Raw genomic sequence first — 13,893 nt, 5'->3', positions numbered from 1 at the left:
TAATCAACCAATCAAATCAAGCGTTTTACGTAACTGGTATAGAAGGTCACATTTAAGTCATGTGACTTTCAGTGAGAAAAAATTGTTCAAAATGGCAGCAGCCGCACAGAAACTAACACCAATTCCAAACTTAGAGCGACTTTCACAGCGTGTCATAAGAATTTTAGGATGCAATGCAAGAGCGATGACGTTACAAGGAACAAATACGTATCTTGTCGGAACAGGACCTAAGTAAGTTTCTGACTGACGTTCGTAACATTTCTTGACACCACGCTTGAAGGTCCAAAATCATATATTTCCGCAGTGAAATTGAAGGCACTCAGATCATGGAATCATACATAAACTTTCTTTCATACTGACCTTGATAGTCTGTCATGCGTCCTAATTGAGTCTAAATTATTTGTCAACGATCATCTGGACAAAGCCGTGGATCTTTAGTATTGTTTTGTTTGTTTATTTTTTTTATAAATATATTCTATGTAGTTGTTAATTTGACTGAAGGCAAGGCCTTAAAGGGCGCAGCCAGATGTTTAAATATGAATCATGCACGGCACAGGAAGAGCGAAGCTCTATTTGTTTATTTTATTTTCTATTTCATGCAGAAGACATGATATAGAAATAAAAGGACGCACTTTAAACTATAGCAATTATGATGTAATAATTGTCTAGCATAAACTCCAGGAAATGAACTCAAAGGTTCAGATTTCTCTGTGTCCATTCAAGGCTTATAGAGTGCCGCGTATGCGAATCCTATGATTTCGCGCAATTTGTTGACATTATGTGACGTCATGATTCCTTGTGCTCATCTTCACTTTGTGGATATTTACTGCTTTCAATAGCTTTAATTTTTAAAGTGTTAGTATTATTATCTAAAAATAATTAAAAAAATGTTTGATTACTCCTGTTATGCATTTGCATTAGTTAAATATATATTTACTGGGGAGAGCAGTACCGGAGCAACGCACAACCTCCCCACATGTATGTATGACAAAATGGCGGCCGCAAACTGAAGCTGTCAGTGTGTAGGATTGAATTTTGAAGATTGTGTTTTTTCTTATATTTTCGTGTATCTGTTACCTTAGAAGTGCTTCGCACTTCGTGCCCGTGCGCCCTTATAAATGCAGTGGAGATGACAGATATATGTGAAAGGAGTATCCAAGGGTTTAAAAGTGAGAAGAATTTGTCACTGTCTCTACATTATTAACACCACATGATGAGACCTGGAGAAGGCTATGAACTGGGAATAAAAACCATATTTCTCAAAAAATACTTTTCTAATCTTATCTAGTCAAATAATGAAACACCAATGTAAAGCTTTATAAATTTAACAACATCTAATCCTTGCTTTAAAGATGGAAGATTTAGAAGAAATGTCGGAAATTTTCATTAAAAAGATATGTGACTTCATGTGGCTACTACATCTGTATCTCAATATCATTCGATCTCTGTAAAATTCCGAAATGGTAGAGTCCCATAAACAGAATTGAAGTTTAGATCAATCATTTTAAAATAATTTCAGTGCAAGATTATGTTTACAATCCCATTTATTGTTTTACCTTCGATGAATGTTTTTATGATATGAGGCCAAATGAAAAAATATTCTTGTTCTGGTTACAAATTTAACCTTTAAAAATGAAGGGTCGGTAGGTAGAATTTTTTTTATTGTATTTTTTCCTCATCATCCCAGTTTCTTGCAGTGAAAAACTCAAATAAACTTTATTCAACCTTCTATAAACTATGAATTTGAGTCCCAGGGTACGGTATTATTGATGTTTTAAATACAGAATCATCAGAACGTACAAAAAAAAAATGATTTTGTCCCAAACTGCCAAAATTAAGGTTGCTATTTGTTTGCTGGAAGGCAAAACTGATAAAAAGTTTTTGAGTAGGCACTGATTTTATAGGGTCAGTCGGGTTACTGGAAACACAAATATTTTGTACTTTGAATACGATCTTGCTCTACAACGCAGATCTGAATTAATTGGTGCGACTTCTGGTTTCAAGTTTACTGAAAAAGTTTTCCAACTTCCCACATATGGATGATTTACAATGATTTTTTTTTTCTATAATTTTTTTATTTTTCTGTCAAACAATATATCAATTTTACATTAATTACATAATCATGAAAATTAATATAGTTATCTTCCATGCACATCTTTCACTCTGCCATTCTTTCATTCATCAGTATAATTACTTTGTTTGAGTTTTTTGATAGAGAGGGAGGGGGAGAGAAAAAAATGAAGTAAAGAACAAAGAATTGGGAAAGAAAAAAAGGGTAATGGAATGAACTAGAAAGGAGAGATTGTGAAGAATAAGAATTAAATGTAGATATATTCTTAGGTATATGAAAAAAGAAAGAAAGAAAGAAGGGACAGCTTTACAATGATTTAATTATGTTACTGAACAAACCATCTCTATCTGTTAATTTGCCGAAGCTCTTTAATAATTAAGATTTACCATTTTTCATTTTTTTAAAGAATGAAAAGGCCTTGTGTTAGATTAAGATCTTAGTTGAGACTTGTTATATGTACTGGAGTAAAAGCTAGATAAAGATTTTAATTGAGACTTGTTATATGTGCTGGAGTATAAAAGGCTATCAACTTTGTTCAAACATAATTTAAGAACTTTTGATATTTTAAAAGATTAAAAATGGTAAGTCTCGGTAAAGAGCTATATTGAATAATGTCATAAATTTTCAGCTTCACACTGTACATGTACAGTACATATACATCATAAATCACCAGATCATAAATGCAACTGATGAGCGTGGCCATGCAATATAATAATTATAAGGTATATTAACTAATATGTATATTTATATAGATGTATTACATATAATAATAATGTAGTACTTTTAAATTTTTTGAATTATGGTAAACCTATAAAAACAATTCAAGTTAGTTTTATTTTTCACACAGGAAAATATTAATTGATGCCGGTGATCCTGGGGTACCAGATTATATAAACAATCTGAAGACAGCGCTAAAGGATTTCCAGAGCTCCATACAGGAAATCGTTATAACACATTGGCACATCGACCATGTTGGTGGCGTCGGCGACGTTTGTCGGGATGTCTTACAGTGTAATGTATAATTCTCATCATTAAAACAGTTTAACACATGTATTAAATAAATCACACGTGGCACGCTTTCCAGTCATCACTCATATATTTTAGCGTTCTGCCGAACAGCACGGATACAATTTTGTAGATCCAGCCTTCGGCTGCCACTTGCCGAAGGGTAAATTGCGCTACATTGTGCTGTATAGTTTAATATTTGTCTATTTTATCCCGCATTACTGTTCGTATCCTATAATGTAATTGTGTTTGTTTTGTATGTCTTGATAAAGGGACAGATCGCCTCGAAAATTTGACAATTTAGTTTTGTCCACATGGATGGAATTACTTCCTTGTCCCATATAATATGGAAAGTAAAACATATCTTAAAATCAGATTAAGTCTATTTTCCAATATAAGCTCCTCAAAAATCTTAACAATTTTATGGCCCATCAATGTAACATGAATTTTCTATTTTCTATTAAAATGCTTGATAAAGGTTCCCATAGGTCTGCAAATATGTATTTGAAAACCAAAGTGATATGTACTAAGCTTTACATGGGTGCATGATCTGATGAGCCAGAAACACATGGCAATGTTTTATTGTACTACATATAGAATAAAATTTTGTATATGCAATGTATCTTAGAGTATTTGTACTTAGGCCGAAGTCTTTTTCATTCTATAGAAAGGTTATATAATTATCAATTCCAGTAAATCATTAAATAAAGGATCTTACATGAGTGGCTATGTGATATGAAATTCATCAAACAAGTTCAATAATTTTATATGCCATGATGCAAGTGGCATATCAGATTATTTAAGAAGTTTGATAGATTTCATATCACATAGTCTCAAGTGTAAGATTTAATTTATCAAAGAACTTTTAAATAATAGACATATAGTTAAAACTTAAGATTCCGTCTCTATATAAAGCAGTAGAAATCCGGTTTGGATGTGACATTTCCATTCACTGAGACCATCATACCACGTCATATATAGATTATGACGTCAAGACTACTGGTGATGTCATAATAGTGTTATGACACATGTGTCTTGCGATATTTATGACATGGCCGTATGACATTGCTGAACAGGCTAGTTATATATATATAATTATGTGATAAACCTATTTCAAATTAAATATTTGGTATACGTTGCTCTTAATTTTGGTGGATATGTATGTACCGTATATGTACATATAAGTCAAGGAAGCAATATCTACGGTTGTTTTCCATGTCACAATGGATCATTATATATGTCTGTAGGATACAAATTACTTAAAGTAGTAAATAAAGGGCAAAGAAATAATTCTAACGGTGTGGACAAAAGATTGTTGAATTTTCGTGGCGATTTGCCTCTTTGTCAAGACACAAAAAGAACCAATTCAACTGACTACACTGTTAGAATTACTTCTTTGCTCTATACATGTACAGACATATATACAAACATGTACATGTTATATGTCAAGCTTGAAATTTCTTTTTCAGCGACAGATGTTAAGGTGTCAAAGTTTAGTCGTCCTGATGGAATTGAAGAATACAATACTGGAATTCCCTATAATTTTGTGAAGGATAATGCTGTGTTTAAAACTGAAGGTGCTACACTAAGGTCAGTAAATATTCATTCTGGTTTTACACTAAGGTCAGTAAATAAAACTGAAGGTGCTACACTAAGGTCAGTAAATAAAACTGAAGGTGCTACACTAAGGTCAGTAAATAAAACTGAAGGTGCTACACTACGGTCTGTAAATATTATATTCAGTATGGTTTTATATTTCCTTTCCTCATGATCAAGTCCAGAATTCTTTATCTTATTGTTTAACTGTGTGTCTGTTAGGGCAGTTTTTACCTCAGATGATTACATTAAATTTATTCACCCCTGGTCTGGAGACAAATTCTAACTCTTCAATTTCAAAAGCCAGTGCTAGCTCTTCATTATGGATGTAACATCAGAGGTGAATAAATTGTTATTTGTATAATTAATTTATTTTAGAACCAAATTCAATCCAATCAGGACTCCATCCATTGCCCAGTCCCCTTCTTTGAGGTCGTAAGTTCATTTTCCTGAATTTAAATCTTTATATTTTTGCCCATGTTCCCTTTAATTAGGACTTTCATTTGAAAAAATCCTGTGACATATAAACAATTCCCATGGACCTGTTACATAGCTGTACAATTGTATGTATTTTAGGGCGGTTTTTACTCCGGGACATTCAGACGATCACATGGTACTATTATTGGAGGAGGATCAGGCTGTTTTCTCTGGCGACTCCATCCTAGGGGAGACAACTGCTGTAAGTTTTTAAAATCTTATCTTGCAAGTATAAATACTTCTGGTTTGTTTTATGCATACAGTTCTTATACCAAAATTTTTGGGTAATTGAAAGTAACATGACTTGATACTTATGAATTAATGTAAACATGCAATTCTATAGTATCCTAGGTTAAGTAGATGCAGTGATTAATTATTGAATAAGTTTCCACATATTTATATTCAATTCTCATTTTCCACAAACTTATCATACTTGTTTTAGCGCAGTTCAATTTTAGTGGAAATGAAAACAAAAAGATAGTTCACAGATTACTAAAGCTGATTATGAACAGATTGTTTACATGAAAATTTGCCATTTCTTTATAAAAAAAAATTAATGCTGTACATGAATTAGCGCTTCAAAGACAGCATGAAAAGCGCTAAAATTAAACTACCACTAAAATAAGTACTTCTACAGTATGTCTCTTTTTAGGTCATCTGACCGAAGGTCAGGATGACCTATTGTCATCGTGTTTCGTCTGTCGTCGTGCGCCATGCGCCATGCGTCGTGTGTAAAACTATACAAAAACCTACTCCTCCTAAACCCTTGAGTGAATTACATCCATATTTGGTGTGAAACATCCTTGGGGAAGGACAATCATATTTTATATAAATGAGATAGGTCCGACCCCTAGGGGCAGAGGGTCGGGGCCCAAAAGGGCAAATTTTATTAATTTAAGCTTTTAAATCCTACTCCTCCTTCATCCTTGGATGGATTTCATCCATATTTGGTGTGAAACATCATTGGGGAAGGACAATCATATTTGATATAAATGAGCCTGGTCCGACCCCTAGGGGCTGAGGGTGTGTGTGGCCCCAAAGGGCAAATTTTCTTAATTTTAGCTTTAAAATCCTACTCCTCCTTTATCCTTGGATGGATTTCATCCATATTTGTTGGTGTGAATCATCATTGGGGAAGGACAATCATATTTTATACAATTGAGTCTGGACTGACCCCTAGGGGCTGAGGGGTGGGGCCCCAAAAGGGCAAATTTTCTTAATTTTAGCTGGCCCACTTCTTGTTTTCAGGTTTCGGTCTCCGATTTCAGTGAAAAGAAAAATTTGTCTATAGGGGTTTTAATTGATGCCGAACAACATGCAAACATTTTCGTATAGATTTTTGGTATTCCAAGATGGCCGCTGGCCCACTTCCTGTTTTAAGGTTTCAGTCTCCGATCTCAATGAAAATTGGTCTATAGGGGTTTTAATTGATGCCGAACAACATGAAAACATTTTCGTAAAGATTTTGGTATTCCAAGATGGCCACTGGCCCACTTCCTGTTTTCAGGTTTCAGTCTCCAATCTCAATGAAAATTGGTCTATAGGGGTTTTAATTGATTCAGAAGGGGGAACTTTAGGTGAGAACAATCATATTTTATAAAGGACCAAGCTAAGACCCATGGGGATAGTATGGTGGAGGTCCAAAATGGGAGCTTTGCTGAAATTTGGCTTTAAAATCTGACTGACCTCCTCATATTAATCATTGAATGGGTTACAACCATATATGGATGCAGGGCTACCAAGTTTGTTCAACAAATGACAATCGTTAACCAATACTCTATACTGTGACTTTGTTGTTTTGTGCCATGAGTCAGATGACCGTTAAGGCCCATGGGCCTCGTATTCAAATAAAACACAATGTATAAGAGTCATGGCTCTTCTCATCCACATCTTCTATTTCTTCTTTCTCTAATAAAAACAGCTATCTCCCAATTAACAAGTGACTGAAGTTGCTGTTCTTACATACCTTGAGTTATTCCAACTCGGGTATGAGCACAGCATGCACATTTAACTGCTTGATCATATAGATATATATGATTATGAATTCCATTGATGTCAATTGAAATACTATTAGAGTTTTGTCAATATATTTAGTTTTATTTTTCATCGAATAATCACAGTTTTATGTCATGGTTGTATATGGAGTAGGATAAACTGAATTTTCCCATTAATAATTTCTAGTTCTAGTCATTTGTTCTAAACCAATAGAGAACTTTTATACACACATTTGATATAATTGCTCTCTGTTCCAGATGTTTCAAGATCTGCACACATACATGGCTTCGCTTGAACGAATCCTACAGCTGCGTCCATCACTCATTTATCCCAGTCATGGTCCAGTGATCCTTGACCCCATGGACAGGGTTAAGAATTACATCAAGCACCGTCTAATGCGGGAAAAACAGATAGTGGAAACACTTCAAAAAGACCCAAATGTATGGCTCACATCCATGGAATTAGTAGACCAAATATATGTGGTGAGTTATGTAATACAAGTAGATAGAGGATCATACACGATGGTTATATACTGGCTAATATGAAATTTTATATGATTTCAATAACTTGAATAACAAAATATTAGCCTAGAGGCTTGTGGGGCATGTAGGAGCCTAAAGGCTTGTCACATAATTATTTAATGAGTTTTATCACTTTTTTAAGTTATATGTAGCCACAAGTGACAGGTTCTATTTAGCACATAGGTAGTATTCATGGAAATATAGACAAAACTTTCAATTTTGAATCTATATAAGTGTGATGAAACTAGGCATGGATTTGACATTTCAATCTAGTCAGACAATCGTGCGACGTCATATTATGATGACAACGTTGTTATGACCTGTTATATCACCATAGTGTTATTACACGTGTGCCTTTCGATATTTATGAAATGACCATGATATGACAATGAGAGATGATGATGACGTACTATAATAAGACTCTTCCATACATTGTACGTGGATATGAAGAGAAATTCTACCAAAGAGTCACAAAATGTCGTAAAACCCACCTATAAAAGGATATTTTCCACTCATACCTCAAAATGATATTACAATTTAAGAGTTATATCTTGATTGCCCACCATTTTTTAGAAATGATAAGAAACAAGTTTGAAAAAAAACCTGCAATTCAATTATCCATGCTTGAAAATTGTTTGATAGTTGTTTACATTCTTTATGATAAAATCAGCATAGTTTCTGAAAATGATGTTAAAATTCACTAAAAAAAAATAGTAATTTTGTTTACACTGTGATGTCATGAAGCTATATTGCATGGGTCGTGTAATGCAGGAGACATGCATGTATTGCATGGTATGAATCAGTATTGCACCCGTACTGTGTAAGTATGAAATTGTTTTATGTTTCAGGATTTAGCTGCTGGGCTAAAGAACGCTGCCAATACTAATGTCTGCCAACACCTTTTAAAGTTAGTAAAAGATGGAAAAGTGGGTAAGTGTCATATAGACAAATCAGTTATTGGTATATTTGCATGTTTGATAAAAACACTATGAATTAAATATTTTGAAATTGCATTTGTCCCAATTTCAAAGAAAGATGTGTGAAATACTGTAAAAACTTTTTGGGGATGACAAGGCTGAACAATTTCTGCTTTAGGTATAATTTAAAATTTCAGGTCAGATTTTGTTTCAGAATCTTGGGATTTTTACAAACACAGCTAAAGGAAAAATATGAAACATAAAAATAATACAATTCATGTAGTACAGTAAAGATAAATCAACTTGTTTTGAAAGAATATTTCATATGATTATTATACACATTGCTTTGTTGCTTTTTCAGAATGTTCAGAAAAAGATGGAACAAAACTATGGAAGATAAAAGGCCAAAGCAATATGTGATAATGATATGAATAAGACTATATGATAACACTCAACATGTGTTGTGGATAAAGATCTCAGCTATTTTAGGTAATTTTACATACTAGTTTAATCAACTAATTACGAAAACAGAAGGATCATCAGAGATTGATGATGACTCATCACCAATATCTTTATAGTCACTTTTGGAAATCAAGACTTGATGTTGTAAATAATAAATCTGAAAAAAACCTACTAATTTTTGTGTACAAATCAATTCATGTATTGTGCAATTAGTGTTAATAGATTACCACAAAATGTTTCAACTACAAGTCAACGAAAAGTTTATTTTATGTTTTAAATTTCCAGGTACTATGTTGCTATGCATGGAAAATGTCAAAAATAAGGCACTCCAAAAATTGATTTACAGATTGATAAAAGCCAGTTCCCCATGCTTCTAACAATATTTTCCTTCTATGCCAGTGTGGTCAAATTGCTGTGAATATTTACTCGGGAGTATCAATCAACGTCATCAATAGGTTGTGTTTTGTGTGGAAAGCCGACCATTTTGTATTGCCTGACCAGTAAGTTTATCATGTTCATTATCTTCAGTGACCGTTGGTGTAAAAAAGACCGAAATCATGGAACTTGGAAAAGTATTCCTATAGAAGCTATGTATCGTATTAGATTTATTTCACACAATTCAACATTTATAATAATGTACATGTATTTGTTTCATTGCCTTGTTCATATTGCACGGGTGAACATGGCTATATATAGCTGTGACGAGTGTGAGGTGTGGATGAGCAAAAATAACAAATTAGGCACGTTGTGTTATGAATAAGATCATATGTAGCTTAATTATGTCTGTTTGAATTCATGAATTATGTCGTTTCGTACCAATTTCTGATAACGATGTTTGATATGGCATACTTACCATTGAAAACACACACAAAATGGCTTCCTTCCACCAAATATACAGCCGACTGATGATGTATACTGGATAGTTACAGCCGTAATGTTATCATTTCTAAAACGATCTTTAGATGGTATAATCAAAAGAATTCAGATTTATTGGTTCACATGTCGCTAAGGACATCAGTTAATCAGAAACTAATTGTAACTTTATAATTGATTATGGATTTGATATGGTTGATTATCCCTTTATTTAATGTAGATAATTTGTCCTTAAGATGAAATCCATGAATTGTTTATATCCATATGTGATTGTTTACTTCTACACTTTTATCGTAAGTTCACTGCAGTATACACGATTGATAGATGCACCAGCTTATATATCTGGAAATAGATGTATAAATAAAATAATTTTCTGTGTGTGTGAAGATGTATAGTACAAAATTATTCAAAGCTTCATTAATCAACAAATGTTGATTTGGAAAGTGCTCTTCGACTTAAACCTGGAGTTCTTGATTGCCTGTGCATCAACATATGTCATTTTGTATGTGCATTCGGGTGAATTGATTCCTAAAAGTGCCATCAATTTGTCCATTATGTTGGCATCAATCCTTTCTGTGATATAAATGATGGAAAGGAAGTTTTCACTGCAATTATTCATTTAGTGAGGTGACTGATACAGGCCCTTTGTACCTCTTCTTCTTATATATATCAGTCATTTTTCTAGTCACAATGAACGGGGTAGACTTTCTCTTTGGAAACAAAGTTGTAATTAATTTCAATATTGTCAGTGAATACATGAAAATATAAGTTTATTTATAAATATATCTCCATTATCGATTCTGATATAACAGTAAAATTGAAATCAGGATTAGATTCATATCTATACAGTATTTGATAATGTTGAAAGCATTACATTATTTTGAGAATATAATCAAATATTTTAAGTATGTAATTAATGATGATAAATATGATAACTGTATCATTAAAAGCATTATTAATTATCTTATCATGGGTCAAAACTAGTTTATAGTTTTCTTATTATATTTACGAGTTGTATAGAGTTGTTACAATGGGTAGAATTCCAAAACTACCCAATTTAGATGCAAAAAATATGTTCATAATATTTTAGCATAGGGTTGGTTTCTTTTTAAAAGTTAAATATATTATAAAAATATGTGAAATTGTTAAGTTTGCTGCTTTTTAATTTATTGTAATTAAAAGAATTGGTGATACAATATGATATTTAGAATGTATTTTTTCAATAATAAAAGGTTTTTTATTGATTGTGATGGTAGTTTCCTTTTTTGTTTTGTTTGGGGGTCTTAGATTCACGAACGTGTGTGAAATACATCCACAAGAAAGTTAAAATCTAAAGAAAAAATGGAGGGATTTAACAAAAGGAACATTACTATACAAGTAACATTAATAAAGGCCGTCATCTTTGTAATTAACATACCATCATACCAGACTGCCTATTTATTACTATATATGATATTGCGAAAGGCGTTATTAATCACGTGCGAAATCATAGGTAAAAAAATCTACGTGACTTTATTTGATGCCGTCATAGTAAGGAAAAAGTACAACCGTCATTTGAATAAATGGTAAATTACCAAACGGCGGGAGTATCTACAATAGACATGATATGTTTATTTGATGAAAGATAAATTATCTACAAACTTTTTCAATGTTTAATATGAAACGTACATTTTCGTGTATTTTGTCTGTCAGAATATACAAGTAACCCAACAAATTACGTGTCAACTGCAAGACCTTGAAGGTAATGTAAGTCAAGACGCATACAAACTTTTCATCACGTTTGTTGTGTACCAGAGGAATGATTTACAGGCATACGGAACATTACTAAATTTACGTGTATAAAAAACCTGAAGATATTTGTTATATTTTAAGGAAATATCAAACATTAGTATCTTACTTTAACATATTGGTGCCGACATATTTGATTCGGTTAGTACGAAAACTGAGCGCAAATACATCTGTCCATGTCTGTAATGATTTAACACATTCCGGCGAATATTATTCTTATTAGGAGTATACGTAAACATGACACGGCCTGGATACTTTTAAATTAGCGAATATTTCATTATCAATCGAATAATATGAGATGTTCGACGTTGATAAACTCATGCTAGCGTTCGACAGTTTCTCGCCGTTCGACATAAACAATTATTTGATGAATGTTTACAACAATTTATTTACTTACGTTTGATTATGGATATCCTGATTTGCCATCCTTTTTCTTAGTCTATAAAAGTGATAGTTTCTGCTCCTGCTTAGAGCTCAGCAAAAAGGGAGCGGGACGACTGGTTGGCCTGTTGTCATTATAATGTGACCGGGTGGAATGTTCTTCGATCTGTGTCTCTGACGATATGCTTCATGATCAGTGAGATAATGCTATGGAAAGGACATTACTATTAAAAAAATTCACAACAAGACCATGCTGCTGTTTCCCGATAAACACACGAAACCAATCACATACACGTGAGATTGTTCTTAAATTGAACCCTGGCTTTTAAATGGTGTTAATTTAATCACTATACAATGATAACTTATATAGGATATAAGGCATGGACACCTACATCTGCCCAGTACAAAGTAATCAAGCAACTCCATCCTGAGCATTATGTAAATAATAGAAAGGCGTGGATATATATATACAGGGAACGGGAAGTAGAAACATATACAAGATAGGACACAAGAACGGAAATCTCGTGTAAATGATACCAACAGTAAAGATAAAGAAAGCTAAAATATATATTATATAAAATCGTCAGGTTAAGTATTTTTAGGTAATTTCATAATTTCCGATTTGCTTTATTCGATATTGATGTGCATTTTTATTGTATAGTGCAGGTGTGTATATATTGGTAATGTTGACAAACACCGGTTGATATATCGACCTAAAGGGACATTAAATTTTATGTTTTATATAAAGTCTTCTCTAATTGAAAGTAAAAGTACTTGAAATACAATTTGGTATTGTGAGTGAGGTGGTAGATTGCACATAACACAGATGTTATAATATAATAGTGTAAATTCATGCTACAATGTAGTTGGCCCTCGAATCGCCGATAACTATTTTGGAGACTCATGATCCGTCAAAGGTAGAAACCATTCCTAAACAAACATTCCTGAGATTTTTACAATCCGGTATGTGTAATAGGCGTGCGTCACACACTGAAAGAAATATGGCGCATATATAAAAAGATTTTCGTCCAAAATCAATATGTCAAAATAATATATAAGATTTCTGGCATACGGAAAATGTCCACACCTATGTTCTGCGGTACTGGGTATATTTTTGCGTGTGGATGTAGATTGTTTTCCGTTAATCTTTTTTTCATCCTTTATACTTTAAATTGTTCGCAATGGACCAATTACTGCGCTTTGCATAAGGTATATTATTAAAATAAATGTTCTATCATTAATTTGTTCATAGGTGAACAGTTTTTGCAAATAAAAAAAGAAAGCGAAATAAACGTAAACTATTCACGCCGCGAATAAGTCCACTTATACAACAATTATAAAGTCCTATTGCGATTCTTGTATATTATTATGTTGTCTATAAGTCAGAGAGCACTTATTCTTCAGGAACACATGGTCTTGTTCTCACTGTACTAATAAGGGGTATAAGTGCAAATATCATTTTTCCGTATTTAGATATATATATAGTGTTTTCATTTTATATTTTCTTATGATTGTTCATGTATTTCTGGTTCACATAATGAAATAAACGCCTTTACTGAAATACTGGTTATCCTGCGGAAACCGGACTCCTTAATATATTTACCTACTTATTTGTGCACAATTTGTGTTCTCCATTAATGTATTATATATTTTCTTTTCTGGATGGTGAGTTTTGAGCTTATAACGTTAATATAGTTGTAAAGTAGCTTGAAATCAATACTTGTATTGTATATGTATTCATTATGGGAGTGCATTTGTTTAGGTTTTAGGGAGAGAAATATATATTTTCGAGTCAAACGAAAAACTC

The 13,893-nt window shown here is 32.8% G+C and overlaps 1 protein-coding gene across 3 annotated transcripts; it reads left to right on the top strand.

Moving 5' to 3' along the window:
• The first annotated feature begins 67 nt into the window (after window positions 1-67).
• On the top strand, window positions 68-11,162 carry LOC138308520 (endoribonuclease LACTB2-like). Of its 3 annotated transcripts, none has more exons than XR_011206142.1 (8): window positions 68-231; window positions 2,919-3,082; window positions 4,546-4,666; window positions 5,249-5,351; window positions 7,402-7,626; window positions 8,514-8,595; window positions 8,944-9,071; window positions 9,444-11,162. XR_011206142.1 is itself a non-coding variant. In XM_069249534.1 (7 exons), exons 1-7 carry the CDS (start codon window positions 92-94, stop codon window positions 9,000-9,002), a joined length of 894 nt encoding a protein of 297 aa, XP_069105635.1. In that variant the 5' UTR covers window positions 68-91; the 3' UTR covers window positions 9,003-11,162. The 3 variants fall into 3 exon arrangements, 1 of the variants encoding a protein (XP_069105635.1); XR_011206141.1 differs by having other exon boundaries at window positions 9,330-11,162; XM_069249534.1 differs by having other exon boundaries at window positions 8,944-11,162.
• Window positions 11,163-13,893: the final 2,731 nt, after the last annotated feature.

Source organism: Argopecten irradians, chromosome 15 (assembly GCF_041381155.1).
Source record: "Argopecten irradians isolate NY chromosome 15, Ai_NY, whole genome shotgun sequence".
Classification (NCBI taxonomy): Eukaryota; Metazoa; Mollusca; class Bivalvia; order Pectinida; family Pectinidae; genus Argopecten; species Argopecten irradians.
The sequence above is the reverse complement of the archived record's forward strand: the minus strand, read 5'-3'. Positions and strand labels throughout refer to the sequence as shown.

Excerpts from the sequence above, each read along its gene's own strand:
- LOC138308520 (XM_069249534.1), top strand. The coding sequence starts at position 92 with ATGGCAGCAGCCGCACAGAAACTAACACCAATTCCAAACTTAGAGCGA. Across the intron at positions 7,627-8,513 it reads TAGTAGACCAAATATATGTG|GATTTAGCTGCTGGGCTAAA; the intron begins GTGAGTTATGTA and ends TTTATGTTTCAG. Across the intron at positions 8,596-8,943 it reads AGTAAAAGATGGAAAAGTGG|AATGTTCAGAAAAAGATGGA; the intron begins GTAAGTGTCATA and ends TTGCTTTTTCAG.